This window comes from Mustela nigripes, chromosome 2 (assembly GCF_022355385.1).
Source record: "Mustela nigripes isolate SB6536 chromosome 2, MUSNIG.SB6536, whole genome shotgun sequence".
Classification (NCBI taxonomy): domain Eukaryota; kingdom Metazoa; phylum Chordata; class Mammalia; order Carnivora; family Mustelidae; genus Mustela; species Mustela nigripes.
The window spans coordinates 77,971,924-77,989,738 of record NC_081558.1 but is presented as its reverse complement, the minus strand read 5'-3'; the positions used below and the strand labels follow the sequence as shown (position 1 = coordinate 77,989,738).

Below are 17,815 nucleotides of genomic sequence, written 5' to 3'. Positions count from 1 at the left end.
ACCTAAGTTACAAGGAATTTAACAGACAGGCGGGCGCACAGAGGAATTTACAGGGTGGGCTGGGGGCGCGGGGGTGGGCAGGAGGCGAGCGGGCGGCGAGCGGGCGAGCGGGGACCCGCGCTTCCCAGCTGAGCCGCCGCGAATAAAGGGGCGGAAAGGGAGCGAAGTTGGCGCTCAACGTGAGCCGGCAGCGGTGTCCCGGCTCCTCCCCTGCCCGTTTTAAAAGCACTTCTTGCATTGTTTTTCAGGTGAGAAATGGGAAAGAAAGAGGCGGCTCGCACGCTCGCCCGCTGCCTGCCGCTCTGGCTGTCTGCTTTTGCAGGGCTGCTGGGAGTTTTTAAGCTCTGTGAGAATCCTGGGAGTTGGTGATGTCAGACTCGTTGGGTCATTTGAAGGTTAGCAGCCCGGGAAGGGTTCACCGAAAGTTCACTCGCATATATTAGGCAATTCAATCTTTCATTCTGTGTGACAGAAGTAGTAGGAAGTGAGCTGTTCAGAGGCAGGAGGGTCTATTCTTTGCCAAAGGGGGGACCAGAATTCCCCCATGCGAGCTGTTTGAGGACTGGGATGCCGAGGACGCGAGCGAGCCGGGCAGGGTTTGTCTGGGCACCGTCGGGGTAGGATCCGGACCGCATTCGGAAGGCTTTTTGCAGGCATTTGCTTGGAAGGAGAACTTGGGATCTTTCTGGGAACCCCCGCCCCGGCTGGATTGGCCGAGCAAGCCTGGAAAATGGTAAATGATCATTTGGATCAATTACAGGCTTTTAGCTGGCTTGTCTGTCATAATTCATGATTCGGGGCTGGGAAAAAGACCAACAGCCTACGTGCCAAAAAAGGGGCAGAGTTTGATGGAGTTGGGTGGACTTTTCTATGCCATTTGCCTCCACACCTAGAGGATAAGCACTTTTGCAGACATTCGGTGCAGGGGAGATCATGTTTGACTGTATGGATGTTCTGTCAGTGAGTCCTGGGCAAATCCTGGATTTCTACACTGCGAGTCCGTCTTCCTGCATGCTCCAGGAGAAAGCTCTCAAAGCATGCTTCAGTGGATTGACCCAAACCGAATGGCAGCATCGGCACACTGCTCAATGTAGGTTTATTTTTTCCCTTCTTCTACCAAGAAAAAAAAATGAATTGTCTCTCTTGCATGCAATGAAGACGTTGGAAACAAACTGCATTGGTAGCAAGACAAAGGATTTAATGATTTAATGGTGAAAGGGTGTGATATGCTGGCGTACATATTGATTCCCTCTGCTGAAAATTTCCTGTTAGATGTTTTCTTCGCAGACAACCCCTCCCGACCCCCGCTCCTCTCCTTACCAGCCTTACAGTCTCTTGAAAACAGTTTTAAAAATATGCATGGAGGGGGGGAAAAAGTAGAGTGTGACCACAGGACTTTGAAACATTCTTCAAGTAAGGCAATTTGACACATTGTGCAGTTTTTACTAAAATGTATGCAGAGGGGAATTTAACTTTGCTGTTCTTTGGATTAGCTGCTAGTTGTATATATTCCCCCCTTGTGTGGTTTAACAGTCCAAAGTAATTAAAATATGACATTGTCCTTGCAAGGAATTTAGCCTAATTAGGGTGGCTGCTGCTCCTGAAGTTCATAAACCACCAGTTAAAGCTGCTGCTTCCAATGTTTTCCTTGCTAAGGAAAGGCAATATTTCTTAGCATTGACCCTGCTGCCACCTTTCCGAGTCACTTTGTTGCTCTAAGAAGTTGCTGTTTTGCTAGAAAACTACTGGCAATGAACACCCCTTGGGCTGAGCCATTCATTATTTCCATATCTTGCAGTTCATCCCAGAACCTGGACATCAGTTAAAGGAGAGGAAATATAAGTGGAGTAGCCTGGTTTTTTAAAAAAATATTGACTATGTGGTTATCTGATGCTGACACAATGCCGAGGCACGCATCTGGTCAACAGTAGTGTGGCTGCAGGCTTGAGAAATGACCAGAAGTCCCAGAAAATCCCACCTTCGGGTGGCTGTGGTGGGAGCCTGCAGGATGCGTGGCTGCCCTGACAGTGATTTAGATAAATGGCTCAGCTATCTATCAAAATGTTTTTAGTACTTTATTTGACAATTCATTGGAGCATTAGCCTGAAAATGACATTTTAAATCTTTGTTTTCAAAGAGGTCAAAGTTTAACTGGAAGAAATTGAGTTTTCCTAATAACATGGTGGCTTATGTAAAGAGGGAGAAGAAAAGGGAAAGAGAGGGCACGGTGACTAGATTTAAATTGCTCTCTCTGAAACTTTGTCTTGGCGATAAAGACTTGCTTCTTGGGCCAGGAAATCAACAGGTTTGTAGCTGAAAAATCAATAACCATTTGATGCCAACAGTCTGGCTGTCTGACTTAATATTTCGTAGAGTCATAACCAGGGCAAAAAGAATATAGTTTTTAGAAGGCGTCTTCATCTTCAGCTGCTCCCCAAATGCCTTTTGTTTCCTAATGCCTGTTTTCTTTCTGGAGAATTCAAAGAAACCGAGTGTTACAAAATAATTTTGCAACCCACTAACAGATCTTTTAGACCTGACCTTGTTTGTAGCAGTTAAAAGAATATGAACAGTTTCATTTGGAATCTCAGGGAACAGGGGCTCTGCAGAACTTTTTCTTCTAAAAGAAACTTCTATGAAACATATTCTTAACGAAAGGAAAAAAAAAAATGGCTCAGGACCCTTGGCAGAAAGCTAGTAGACCTAACAGAGCCTTTACAAGTAGACATTCTCCCTTTTGTAATTAACCCTCCAAACATGCCTATTAAGTTGTAGGAGTAGGGGGAAAAGCTTTGTTTGTTCTTGAACAAGTTAAACAAGGGATTTGCCTTATCTAGGGAGAGCGAGTGGTGAATGTGTCATTCGCCTAGGACCAGCCGATAAGCAAGAAGTGTTGATAACAGCAAAGTTCAGCTAATCAAAGAAACTTGCATTAGAAAAAGTAAATAAAGGCATTTGACAAAGGGATTTTAGAAATTCCAGTGTCTTATTTTTGTAAGCAGGGCAATTAGTGCTTATTGTGGTCAATTTCACAAGGGTTCTAAATCCCACACCCCCAGCTCTAGGTTAAATGAATAAATTGTAAAAATTGAGTATGTCCCCGCAGGGTTGCTTATCCTCCATAAATCCCTTTATGACGGTCAGTTTAGTTGTTCAAGAGATTAAGTTTTTAAGCATAAATAAAGATTCTAACAAATGTCTGCCACATGGTGTTTGGTTCAGGGTGGCATGGGTAGTTAGGACTTTTGAAATAAAAGCATATGAGGGCTTCACTTGGATAAGTAAGAACATACAAACCACAACCTTTTCCATTTTACTTAATGACTGTTTTGACGAGAAGCAGATCTGTTTGTGCCCTTAACACAGACAAAACAGTGGGCAAGGGGGAAAAATAGTTGTAAATTCCAACTAAAAGTATTTTCTGCTTGGAGATTCTATTTTTTGCAGGGTGTGTATGTGTGTGTAGTAATTAGAGAAAACCCTTTGATTGGAAGACACACCAGAAGCCGTCTTTGAAAGGTGTTAGAATATTCTTTTTATTTTCTTTTTTTAATTTTAATGACAAAAATGACACGCAAACCAGCTACGGGTTGGAGTAGGGCCTGCGAATTGCTTGTTATAAAAATTCGAAGTCAAGATTAGTGGACTATAAGGGAATGTGGTATAAATAATGCGATTTAAGACTGCCCCTGGAAAGTATCATAGTCACAAAGTTTCTATTCATATGCCTCCTGGATTATCTTGGTATTAGGGCTGCTCCAGATGTTTTCAGCATTAATTGCTCAGTGGGCATAAGATAAATCCTAATATTTGTGGTCTAAATATAGTTGCTTTCGGTGAAATCATGAGTGTGACAACTTCTTGGCCCGCTTCCCTGTTGTCTCCATGATCAGACCATCAAAAGAAAAAAGGAAAAAAAATATTTTCTTTTTGAAGTAGTATTTTGCCCGTTAATGAGAAATAATCTGTTTTAAAAAACAATGATGTGTGATTAAGGAAGAAAAGTCCCCTACTCAAAACCCTGGGACCTGAATTTTAAGTATTACACAGTATCCAAATCCTCTCCTAGTGAGATATAAATTGGGGTCAAAGTGGCAAAATCAAAGATACTCTCTGAAAGAGAGACTAAATAAAGACTGACAGCCACCGTATGAATTGAATGGGGTTTTGAATAAATATTTCGATGAAAAGGCTCAATTGTTTTTCTAAAGTAGGACATAATTTTCTGCTTCTCGGCCACATGACAGTGGTAACTAATACCATCAGAAAGAAGAAAGAAAAGGGACTTTTGCTTACATCTCTGAGTGCAGGATAGAGTGCAGGGTACGGTTATTTGAAAAAAAAAAGTTGAAGATTCACAAAGTTATCCTTCCCTGTAGGAAAAAAAAAACAACTAGAATTTTGTCAGCATGCTTATAACATGGTACTTTGGGTAGGGAATTGTTTATGTATAACCTAGAGGGGAAAAAAAAAAACCACATGAGTTTAAATTTTATTACCATACAATGTAGATTCCAAAAAATAAAACGGGAGAGGTACAACTCTGTCTGCTTAAACATAAGCTGTGGAATTGATCTGTAAATTCCAGCTAGAATTTGACTCACCAGCCCAAGTGCAAAGGCTTTGCTCTAAAATAGGCCTTAAAAAAATAATAATAAAATTTATTTATTTATTTATTTATTTATTTATTTGCCTTATTAGATAAATGACCAGAATGGCCATTTCTGATAGGTTAACTGACCTGAATCAGAAGTTTTCTTATTTCTGGAAGCCTGGCTCTGACCATATATAACCAGTCAGTATTGTCATGAACTTTTCTTTAAAACATAAAAGTAAAAAAAAGAAAGTTCTTCTGGCTCTCAGACGCTTGTAATTTACCTTCAGCATGTTAAGCCCCTGAGATGAAATGAAAATGAATGAAAAGGGAAGAAAATCTTAACCATTTTCCCCTTTGTAAATTCTACAAGCATCAATAAACTATCTCAGAAAGGATTACATGAGAAATGATAGCGATTATAAATTCTGCTCTCACGGAATTTATAATCTTTATAATTAGATGTTTTTCTTTTTTCTTTTTTTCTTTACAAAAGGCCAGGAATTTTTAAAAGAGAAAGTTACTCTCTAGGAGGAAAATGTAGATGTGAAACCAGGACACAAAATATACAACTCTCTTCAAGTCACACCGGTCTTATTAAACAATAATATCCATTTTAGAACATCTTTAAAAGACTCGTCTATAGAGTTTGAGTTACATGTAAGTGCCAATAAATTTATCTTTAAATGACATTTTTATACTTAAAATGTTCCACTATAGATTCAGTTAACTATCAGTTAAATACATTCTTTCGGAAATAGGAGCTTTTGATGAGGGTTAATCAGAAAAATCTTGGCTAAAAACGTCTCCAAAAGATATTAATGTTAGAATCTTGCCTTTCAGATTATAGGGTAGTTAGGGCAATCGTACATCTCTGATTTTCTAGAATAACCCACTTTCAGATATACTGCCACAATTCCCACATAAATCATGGAAATATGCCAGATATTTCAATATTACGGCATTTCTGAGGCTGCCCCCTTGAACCCAGGAGTGGCACAGAAAGTCTTTGTTTGGATTCTATGGTCAATATAGCTGGAGTGCTCCCAGCTTCATTTTTCCGTTATGACTGAAGATGCCTTGTGCTTCTGGATCATTCTTCTGAACATGAATTCCTTTTGTGGCAAACCGTAGATCTGTAAATAGAAAGCACCCCTGCAGAATGGATTAAGTATTATGACTGGTTTTGATTCCAGCACATGTGTGCATTGGGAGTGGGGGAGGGGTAGACTTATTAAATTGAATCACTCTGACCAAATCTGTATCCGTTCTTGGCCCACTTCTTCTTAGAAAGTTGAAATGGGTGGTGATGGAGAGTGGAGAGTGGCTTTAACTCAGGTTCCAGATTTATCAGTATCCTGTCTGTAAGTGGCTTGGCCTAAGTATGTCTTGTTAAATAGGAGATGAGATAACCTTCCCCATCCATAAGATCTAATAACACAACCTCATCAGTCAATATGTTGTCCTGAAGTCTCTCCTCTTTTCCTTTCTGGCTTCCTTACTTCATCGCTAACAAGTAGAATTCCTGCGTCATGCCACACCTCTCAACCCCTTTATTTTTTTTATTTTTTTTTTTTTTAAAGATTTTATTTATTTGACAGAGAGAGATCACAAGTAGGCAGAGAGGCAGGCAGAGAGAGAGAGGAGGAAGCAGGCTCCCTGCTGAGCAGAGAGCCCGATGTGGGACTCGATCCCAGGACCCTGAGATCATGACCTGAGCCGAAGGCAGCGGCTTAACCCACTGAGCCACCCAGGCGCCCTCAACCCCTTTAAATGAATAAAAAATAAAGTTGCTGAAGTTCTCTCCCCCTAGGAAGTAGTAAGGGTGAGTCTACAGGTACTATATGATTTGTCTTGAGCTTTCCGAGCTTCTTAGATGAGAATGCAAGCAGGCAGTGGAACTGCTGACTTGCTTTTTCACTGGGCTTGCAGGGTGGGGAGCTAAAAGGGGGCCCATTCAGTAAGATAAGACTCTTGGTCCCCTGCACGATAAGGCGAGGATAACAGGAACTGACGTCAGCCAGGCGACCCAGCCTGGCCAAGCATTTCCTCTCGTCAGGGCACATGGATTCCAGGAGTCTCCAGGCCTCCCCCACTGCTGATGAACTGAGCCAGCTGGGAGTGGGGGGCACGAAGAAAGCCTGGGCGGAAGGGACTGATTGTACGAAAAGCCGATTCTGAGACTATAATGGCAATTTTACGTTGTTCTAGAAGAGCTATTTGTTTCCCAGCTGTCCAGTTTTCCTCTGATGCGTCTTGAGCCCTTGAGCCGGTCTATCCAGCAGTCACCAAATCCTATCACCCGTGAGCCCCACCAGCTCTCCGCTTCGAACAAAATGGGAGGGAATTTGCATTGTCAGAGTTAATCCCTGGTACTCCTATTTACTTTTCTAAGTACTAAGTTCCCACCCCCATCCGCATCCTGTGACAGCCCTGCTAAAACCATTTCATTTGCCACCACCCTGACAGCAACCCGCAGATTTTGCTCTCCTCTTTCCCGTCTTCCTAGTTCTCTTAAACGCAGATTATTTTTGCCTTCACAAGTATCTGCTGTTTGAGATCTGGAGAAGAAACTCAAATGAAAGCCTGTATTATTTTTTTCCAGTTCATAAGTTCTCCTGAGTCTACTCTTTTCTTAAAGATTGCTCTGTCATTGTTGTTGTTTGCAAGTTTAAGTACCAAGTAAGGGGTGACTCTCCTAATTTGACTCAGAGAAAAATGTTTGTTTTTGTTATTATTGATCAATTAATGTTCGCCACAGATTGCATTTTACCAGGTCAGGAAAAACCAACTAGCTGATTCCAAAATACTCGGGTAGCAGTAATGCAGAGGAGACCCAGTAACACGAGAGCATCCGTTACCTGGGAGAAGAACATTTGGATCACATTTATCTCAATTTTTCTCTAATTTCCAGAGCAAATGAAGACCTCATCTACTAAATGCCTCTTCTCAAAAATGTTAAAGCTTTTGGGGCTACAGTACCTATGTCTTGTTATCAAAGTCTGTGATTATAAAAAGGCTGATGATCTGAAGGTTGTTTCAGCTTCAAAAGATTTTTTAGGGTCTGGTCTATTGGAAAGCTTGGGGGTATAATTAACTAAAATGGAAATGGAGGCAAGCGAAATTTAGTTCCTGATGTTTTAATTTAGCTCAGTACTGCCATGTGTTATTGAAGAGAATTCTTAAAGGCAAACATAATTATTTCATTATGGTCCTCAGAATGCTTTCACTGGCTTTAATGACAAGAAGCTGTATAAAAAGGCATACATTTTAATTAGCCCTTCTTATATTTACATCAGATAAATAACAAATAATTGATGAAAAACAAGTCTTTGGAATGGATGATTTCACATAGTGCGCGGGTTACAGTTTAATGATGAAACATTTCTCTGTTGCTTTGCATTTTAATTATCCAGACATTACAGTAGTGGTGCCATGGAGCTAAAATACCGTTGTTGGCATTTTATTACCAAAAAAAAAAAAAAAAAAATCACAATTAATGCCTATGAATCAGAAGCCGAAAAAGGTAGCTAGAAGCGCATCTCAGAGGAAGGAAATTGCCAGTCCCATTAATTTTACTACGTTTGTTAGCGCTCGTTTTGATCACTTTTTATCTTTTATGCTTTATCTTTTTGGATTAAGACTGTCAGGGGTTTCACATGCGTTTTTATGGCCACATCTTCTCCTAAATACCTTTCTTTCTCTCTCGCTGCCTGTGTGGGAGACTTGCCTGCAAATCCCTTGCCAAGTGTGTGCTGGAAATTCAGAGAGCCTTTTTCCATAGTGCAGGCTGCCTTACCTTTGATTTTATATGAAAACCCATTTCACATGATTCATCCGTTTTGGTGTACAGAACACTAATTGTTATTATTGATTTTAAATTCCGTGACCATTACAAGTAACCCAGATGACTGGCAGATAAAGGGTAATAATCCATGGAGTTCTGGAACTGTTTCATGTTTGTCTGGAGTACTTTATGTGATCAATATTAACTGCCCCATTGAAACTAACTGCTGTATCAAATAACAGTCAATCAAATGAATGTGCTTAGAGATTATTTATTGAAAGCTTTAATTGTTCACTGGGGCCCTGCTTATCAGAGGGAACAATAGGAATTAGAGATAGGATGAACAGGTTTGGATTTGCAGAGAAAGTTGTAGGATGCAGATGAACGGGGCATCTCTCTGCTACTTGGGTGAGAGTTTCCAGAAACCCATGTTGGGCTTCTAGAGTAGAGAAGTTGCATGTACTCTTGTTACAAAGGTTATCCTATCACCTGTCCCTCTAGAGCTCTCTGGAGAAGAAGGTATAATGATTTTCTTGCCAAGAGGCTGTGAAAAATTGTCACTCTCTGGGAGTTTTAACGCTTCCCTTCTGTGTGCCCCCTTGCATTGACCACCCTCCAGTGCATCTCTCCACCTGTATTCCCACTGCCTGCTGGTCTGAGGTCATGGGAGGAGCCTAACTTGATACAGGATTGATTTCTACAGCCAGGAAATGGGAACAATAATGTCTACGTCGCAGGATTGGCAGAAAGATCAGAGATCCTGTAAATGAGGATTCTATTCCCACCCAGAAAACATACAGAAGCCACCAAAGAGACAGACCTCCTTCTGCTTAGATTCCAGTGTGACACCTGTGGCTCATGTGTCTTTGCTCATAGTGAACATACTGTTTCAGTTGGTATTTTTTGTCCTCAGTGAGATGGTTCCCCTGTCTGTGGCTCATAACCTAGGTTCCAGTACTTCCTGTTTGTCACAATTTGGGTAGCATTGGCCCTGAGTCAGTGACATGCATTTACCAGACCCCCAGATTTAGTACAAATGGTTGATTTTCACAGGTGAGCGTTGTCACAATACAGCTTCACCCAAAGATGTGTCAGGGGTGCAGTCCATTGTATCACTCACTGATAGATTAGCTCTTGCATTGTCTCTCTACAAACACCTGTTGGGTTGGGTGTCTGCCGTGTTCCAGGTGCTCTGGTATGTTCTGTTCTGTGGGCAACACCAAGATGATTCCTACTTTGTCCCTGGTTTCTCTGGACTCTTAAGGTATGGGAGAAATTGTATACATAAGTCACCATGACATACCTCCTTATAACACAAATGCAAGTATCTCCCCAGGACTTTGCACATGACTTTGATTATGGAAAGGACTAAAAGCCACTGGAACCACAGCTGGTGCAGCAGGAGAGGGATCAGGTGCAGGCCAAGGCTTTCCCATGTGGAGGCTTCATTGGTAATTCCTAAAGGTGGTGTACGTGGTTGCGTTTTCAGCTTCCCTCGAGCAGTGGAGTAAGTGCATACCATCTAAATTTGCTTCGTGAAGACTCTCGTGGATAATTCCAGAGCATCTGTTAAATAATGTTCTTTTGGGGTGTGCCTCAGAGTAGCTTTAAAAAAAAAAATCTCTCCTTCGTTTATGATTGTTTCTATGACTTCTTGCTATGGAACAAGCCGCCTCCAGACTTCGTGGCCTAACAATTTATGATCTCATTAGCCTGCGGATGGACTGGGCTCAGCTGGGCAGGTCTTCCGCTCCACGGGATGTCGGCCGAGGCGGCGCGGGCTGCCAGTCCCGGAAGGCTCACTCCCATGGCTGGCAGTCGACGTCGGTCGTTGGCAGAGAGCTCAGCGAGGGCCGTCAACTGGAGGAGCTGCGTGTGGCCGGTGCTTCTCCCCGCATGGCAGCCGCATCCTGGAAGGGAAGGAGGAAGCGGAAGCAGAAGCGTCCCGTCCTCCGTCCTCCGAAGGGCTGGATGCAGAGCGGGCGTGGACTCACGGGCACTGCCCTCTGTCGGTGAAGCAGCCCCGGGGCCAGCCCAGATCCCCCAAAATAAAAAAAAATCCGTCTCTCAATGCAGATTGGCAAAGCAAGGGCAGCCATCCCTAGTGCCCGCCCCCGACCCCCCCCAAGTCATCACGTGTGCACCTGCTCGGAGGAGGAAATGACTGTCTCCTGACAGCAGAGACTGAACGGAAGGACGGTGGTGGGCTGTGAGCTGGTTGTTGTTTGGCGGCGGACCTATTTTACAAAATTCTACTCTGGTGACTGTGGGTCCCTTGTCCTCCGTTCATCCACACAGACATTCCTGGGTGGAAGGCGCGAGTCTCCCCATTTTACGGGGTGGGGGGCAGTTGTGACTCAGACGTGTGTGAGTGTTGGTGGGGGGGGGGGGGGGGGTGTCTGAAGTCACGCGGACGGCAGGCGCAGGGCTGGGGCCGACCTCCCGGGGAGGCTGAGGCGCCATCCCCCGTGCGGAGTTCCTCACTTCCAGTTTAAGTCTGTCCTCTCCGTCGCCTGCGGGAAGAATTCCTGGAAAATTCCTGAACGCCCTGATCATGCCTGGGAAGGACCACGGCGTGTGTTGGTTTGGGGGAAACGTAGTAAGGAGCCGTCACTCACATCGGTCCCTCTGACGACATTATTTCTCGAATACAAGACGCAGCTCTCGAAAGGGTCGAAGAAACCCTCAGGCCGTTTTTTCCTCTTTTGTGCTTGTTTTCCATCCTGTTGGTGGCTGAAGTCTGCATAGGCCTCATCCCTCCAGGCTCGCAGGAGTCGGGGTCAGGATGAGTCTTGTATTCACGGAGGAATCACAGGAAGGTGAGGGGAATGAGGTTTCTCGGGTTATTCCGGCTCACTGGTGACCCTCATGTAGAGATGGCCGTTCACGATTCCTCTAGTGGGAACCTCGTGAAGCATCACTTTAAAAAGAGGGGTGGGGTGGAAGGGCTTCCTAAGAGACGATGAAGTTATGTTGCCCTTTGAGGATTTGCTACCTGTTTTAAGTATCCCTTTTTTCTTTAGAGGGTCCCAAACCTAACAAAACAATTACTGCTTAATGAAATTTGCATAAATAATCATGATTATTGGTCTCGCCCATAATGCTCTTATTTCAGTGATTTCCAATAGATTTGAAAGGCAGTGTCGTGCTCTGTGTTTTGGATTTTTATATGCCATGTTCTGCCTGGGGTTTTGTTTGTTAACCGGTTTGAAATGGTTGCTGAATTATCTATATTGGGGAAGTACAGACAGATGGATGCAATGAGGTGACTTCCTAGAGGTCATATAGTAGGTTCTGAAAGGAAGCCAATCAAAATCTTTGAGATGCTGCCATGTTTTACAGGGTTGCAGCATGGTCCTGTGCCCCTGGGCCACTGTGTGATACAGGGCAGGTGGCTGTTCTTCATGCACTGCCTCTGCTGGGGGAGCTAGAGCTCCAGGTACCCTCACTTGTTCCCATCTGTAAAATGGGTCCATGACACTTACCTTGCAAGCTTGCCATAAACTTAAATAAGAGTATATTTAAAGACCCTGATATGTATGGTACTCAGTAAATGGACCTTTACCCCCACATTTAGTTCTGAAAATATTTTTGAAATATTTTCAGAAAAGCCAAAATGTTTTACAGGTAATACCTGGATACTCATCATCAGTATGTAACCATTCAAGTTACCAGGTTTGTTTTCTGTGTTTCTACCCACTTCTCCTGCTGGTATATATGTTTCTGTTTTGTATTATTGACTGGGTTCCCTTTCAAACCTGGGGAGTTTTTGAGGTCCAATACTGTGTCCTTATGGTTTCCAGTCCTAGGATAGTACTGAGTGCTTGGTCAGTACTGAATTAACTGTGGTTAAGTAAGTGGATATGTTCAAGCACAGCACCGCTTGGTGGACTAGTGCTGTCCAAGTGCTGTCCAATAGAACATTCTCCAGTGATGGAAATGATCTATAATGCTGCGTGTCCATTATGTAGCCGCTTGCCCTGCGTGGCACTGGAAATGTGGCTAATATGTCTGAGGAACTGAATTTTTTATTTCACTTTAATCTATTAAGGTTTCAGTAGCTGCACATGGCTGGTGGTGACTGTATTGAACCACGCAGCTTTCCCATACTCCAGCTACTAATATTTTTTCAATATTTGTTCCTTCTCTTGAGTTCCCTTTCGCCATTCTTCTTTCCTATTGCTATTAAGGAGCTCTAATTATCTCTTTATGTAGATGGTGAATAGGCTGTTGGAGGATGTAAACAGAGTAAGTAGGGTGGTGATTTCAGTCATTGTTTAACTTGTTTTCCTTCTGGGTGGAACTAGTTTTCCTGGCTAATGCGAAGCAGCACTTGACTAACATATTACAGAACTAAACCAAGATTTTCCCAGCATCCCAGTGGGCTGGACTCCAGTTCTATTTCTTGTAGCAATCATATCCCCATATCCCATGGCATTAAATTCTATTCCTGTGCTCCCTGCCCTCTTGGCTTTCAAATGGACACACAGTATATCTTCCTACATTTTTTTTTTTTTAAGATTTTATTTATTTGACAGAGAGAGATGAAAAGTAGGCAGAGAGGCAGGCAGAGAGAGAGGAGGAAGCAGGCTCCCCACCGAGCAGAGAGCCGAATGTGGGACTAGATCCCAGGACTCTGGGATCATGACCTGAGCTAAAGGCAGCGGCTTAACCCACTGAGCCACCCAGGCTACATTTTCAAGCTGCATTTTCACTTCCTACATTTTCCTACATTTTCAAGCTGCATTTCAACTCATTTGAAATATCTTCAGCTTCAGGGAGGCAGAGAGGAACAGGCCACACTGTAGGGAAGGCTCACTGTGTGTTCTAGAAAATGCCATGCTGTCTCTCCCAGAGGCCCCTTCTTCTGCTCACGTATGTGTGCTCTGCTTTGTTACCCAGTGCCCGGGCACAGTAGGGGCTCAAGAAGCACAATGTAGATAGTTCAGGAATAACGAACTTAAAATTCAGAACGTCTCAAGTGGTCTCTGATTTATTTGTATGTTTTTGGGTCCCTCCGAACACGTGAAGGAAACTTAGAGGGAGTTGTCAAAACTTGGGAAGTTCAAGTTGGCTGTTATGGCAGGCCCTTATCAATGGGTTAGCCGGAACACTCGCCTGAATGGGTATGGGAGGTTTCCTTGGACTTCTAGTACTTGTTTTGATATCCTAGGAATGGATTTTCTGATGATCCTTCCTGTTACCCAGAACATGGTCATCTCTCCCCCTTTTTTTATCCCAAGAAATGATGTAAAGAAGGTAAATAGAAATAAGACCAAATCAACAATCAAGAGGAACTCTTGAACAAGGTTTGTTCTCTCTGCCTGGGCCCCAAATGATTTCAAGTTGTGATTGATTTTCATTAGAATGCAAAACCACCATCATCATAATTAATATTTATTAAGTGCATATTATCTGCCAAGTGCACCAAATGAATTATGTCATTTGGGGAAGGCCGTGTTATTGCTCAGTTGTACAGATGAGAGTTCCCAGGCACAGGCAGGTTCTGGTACCCAATTCAGGTCTCCCAGGTAGGAGTAAGCAGTTGGAAGTTCCTGTCCCAGCTTTGAATAATGTGGGTAGCCTTCCCTCTGCCAACGATGCAAGGCAAACTCCTATTTGCTTTGTTGGGAGGGGGAAATAAGAAAGTTGGAAGCCTCAGAACCCACAGAATAATAAAAGGGTCTCCAAGTGAAAGCTGGAAACAATACATTTTTAACAAAATGGGCAGTTACTCTAATTGCTGTGCCCCTACTGTTCAGTTCCTTTTTATGTCCTAATTCATTAAATTATGTGCACACATAGGCTTATTATTTACAGATGTATGCACTTTTAACTGGCTCATATGAACCAGATGTTTCACGAAAGGTAACGGAGAGCAAGTGATCTAAACCCTCCTTTAGTGGGTATCAAGTGAGTATTATAGCCCATTACCTGCAGGTCTTTTGCTATTATTTTGAACTGCAATGTCCAGTGTGGGGAGAAGAATTCAATCTGTCCCCTGGAGGAACAAATAAAAATACAACGACCCTATAAGCAGACATCTGCATCTCAAAATAAAAGAGGGTGTGTGCAGGTGACAGGCAGGTGGTGTTCACATGTGGGCTCAGGTGGATATGAATGAGTTTTATAAGCAATTTGAGGAGGAAAAAAAAAGGGCCCATTTTATTCCAGTCAACTTTAAAAAAAAATTTAAGGGCCTTATTCTATGTTATTTTAATCATGACTCTCTCAGAATTTATAGCTGAGCAATTATCATACTCCTTTTCATGCAGAATTTCTTAATAATTTTTAGATGGAATTATTCCAGTTGCTCTTGGGCCTGACAAGAATGCATGCAAAGTGTACAGTACATGAGATGCCAAATTATCATCTATCGGATTCTAAAAGAGTTGAAGTGAGCCCTTTCTACAGGTTCTTTATGGCTCCACCAAAATAATCTTTAATTAACAATTATGGAACTATTTCACTTATTGCTATTTAACAAACCAACTCAATACTTAGTATCTTGAAACACAATTTATCATTAACTTTCGAGGTTCTGTCTCATTGGGCTCTTTCACTTGGGTGTAGTTGCAAGTGACCGGAGCTGGACTCACCTTTGGGTTTGACCTGGCTAGATGTTCAAGAAGGCTTGTCACGTGTCCAGTTCCCCAGCTGAGGTTGCTAAACAGCCAGAGACTGCCATGGCATCTTTCTCTCCTTGTGGCCTCCTCTTAGGACACGGGCTTCCTTATGGCATGGTGGTCACAGGGCCCTGAACATGGCTTCCCGTAGAATAATCATTCCCAGAAACCCAGATGGAAGCTGTGAGGCTTCTTAGGACCTAGCCTCACGGGTCACACAGCATTACTCTTGCCACATTCTATTGATCAGCTGGAAATCACAGTAGCGGCTCAGGTTCAAGAAGAAGGACCTTACACATTGGCGTGGATTCCTGAAGGGGTGGTTCATTGACCAGACCATCTGTGGAGACCACTTACCATACAAATAGCCGTAAAAATAAATGTATACCTCTTTGTCAAAGCAAGGTAACACGGCCTAATTAAAAATAAGCATGACCAGTTCACATTGCAATGAACTGGGTGGTGTGTGTCAGTGGACAATCCTTTCAATACCTCCTTAGAACATTGGGGAGTGATAATAGTCACCCCTCAGAGTCCACAGTGAGATTTATTGGTAACGAGTTGTCTGCTGTCTAAACAACAAAAAAAATCAGAGCAAAAAGATGGCTGAAAAATATGTCATTTTGCACACTGAAAGCTGGAAACCGTCACAAGTGAAATATAAAATGGGACATGAAATATTAAGTGGCATATTAGGTTTATTGCATATATGACCATGAGAGTGCATTTTATTTTGTCTTATGGAGCTCTAAAAAAATCCATGTAATGGATTAAAGGTATTAAAACTCCCATATTCTGCCTGGCTCTGGGCCAGGGAATAAGGCACGATAAATAATCCCAATAGACAGAATATGTAGGAAGGAATTTTAAAATGTATTTATGATAGACATATTGACCTCCCTAACTAATAAAAATGTGTCCATGAGGTTAGTTTTGAAGGAAATGTGCAGACCTTACACATTTATAGTGCATATAAATACTATATGCACTATAGTGTTAGCATCCTTAAAATACTTCCCACATCTCTGTGACATATGGCTGTCATGGTCTGTCTTTACCCTGGAAGCAAAGAAAAGCATGGATTTTATAGGAACATGTCCAGTTACTATAAGAAGGGATAGTTTTAATTTCCTTTATCTTAAAGCAGGGGTCAGGAAACTAAGCCAAATCTGGCTTGTAGTATTTTTTATAAATAATGTTTTATTGGAACATGCTATGCCTGTTCATTTCTGTCTTGTCTAGCGCTGCTTTCTTCCTCCAGTGGCAGAGTTGAATCGCTGTGACAGAGACCATATGGCCCACAAGACTGGAAATATTTACTATGTGGCCCTTATCAGAAAAAGTTTGCTAACCTTGTCCTAAGACATGAACAAATTAATAAGATGCTTTAGAATAGAAATGAGTGCTTTAGTTTCTCATTGATAATAACCCTGTATGTGGATTCTGGAAGCCTGTTCTAGATCAAGCCATTTCCTTTGTGAACTTCACCAAGTCTTGTAGCTTCTCTGTGTAGCTTCACACTTTAATGGAGATTAAAAAACTGATAATGATCAAGGCATGGGGTGGCCCAGTTGGTTAAGTGCTGCCTTCAGCTCAGGTCACAATTCCAGGGTCCTGGGATCGAGTCCTGCATCAGGCTTATTGCCTGGCAGGGAGCCTGCTTCTCCCTCTGCCTGCTGCTCCCCCTGCTTGTTCTCTCTCTACCATATAAATCAAATCTTTAAAAAAAATTATAAAAATTTTAAAAAACTGATAATGATAATAATCCCTGCTCTTCTTCACACTCTTGTCATAAGCGAGCAAATGGGATGATGTGAGAGCCAACACATGAAGTGTTTGAGTCTTTTTCTGCCAGGTAATATGTGCTGTTTGTAGATCCCACTGACCTGGCTACAATGTCTCATTTATATGATATCGCATATGAGAATTTCTTTTTCTTTTTTTAAAAGATTTTATTTATTTATTTGACAGACAGAGATCATAAGTAGGCAGAGAGGCAGGCAGAGAGAGAGGAGGAAGCAGGCTCCCCACCGAGCAGAGAGCCGAATGTGGGACTAGATCCCAGGACTCTGGGATCATGACCTGAGCTGAAGGTAGAGGCTTTAACCCACTGAGCCACCCAGGCGCCCCACATATGAGAATTTCTATGCAGATTTTTTTCTTTCACTCAGAGGTTTTCAGCTACCATGAATTGAGCCCCTTCTGTGTACCAGGCATTCTTTTAAGCACTGAGTAGTGCCTCAGGAGGTGGTCAGAGATGCTGTTTCTGAGGGTGCTGTGTACATGGAATGAGGACGGGCCAGGAAAGCCCATGAAGAGAGGACTGTAGTAGCACTTTGGCTTAATGCCTGACTGGCTGAGAAGGAAGGGACTGTTGAGAGAGATCATAAGGAGGCAAAGCTGACACATACTGCTTTACTTGTGTTGGCTTGTAAAGAATCTCTTCTGTAAGCATGGCCGCTATTTGGGTAAGGAAAATGCAAGTGAAGGTCAGCAAATCAAGACATGAGTCTAAAGTGTAGGAGAAAGATGGGAAGGGTGGGGTGCCGTATGGCTCAGTCAGTGGAGCGTGCCACTCTTGATCTTGGGGTTGGGAGTTCAAGCCCCATGTTAGGTGTAGAGATGACTTAAAAATAAAATCATAAAAAAAAAAAAAAAGATCAGAAGGTGAATGACATTGAGATTCAGCAGCACAAGTGTGATCCTCGATACCTTAACGATGGTAACTCTGCTTGTGTGACACTTCTATGGGACAGGCATTGTGCTCCTGCTTGTCACTGTGTCCCTTTACAGCGATTTATCATTTAA

At 42.7% G+C, this 17,815-nt stretch overlaps 1 protein-coding gene across 2 annotated transcripts in view; it reads left to right on the top strand.

Moving 5' to 3' along the window:
* The first annotated feature begins 344 nt into the window (after window positions 1–344).
* RARB (retinoic acid receptor beta) overlaps window positions 345–17,815 on the top strand; it is a 165,961-nt gene continuing 148,490 nt past the window's right edge. Inside the window, exon 1 of one of the 2 annotated variants that reach the window (XM_059390835.1) lies at window positions 345–1,090. In XM_059390835.1, the coding sequence (XP_059246818.1) occupies window positions 934–1,090 (157 nt within the window). In that variant the 5' untranslated portion in view covers window positions 345–933. The remainder of the gene's footprint in view (window positions 1,091–17,815) is intronic. The other variant, XM_059390836.1, reaches the window with a different exon arrangement.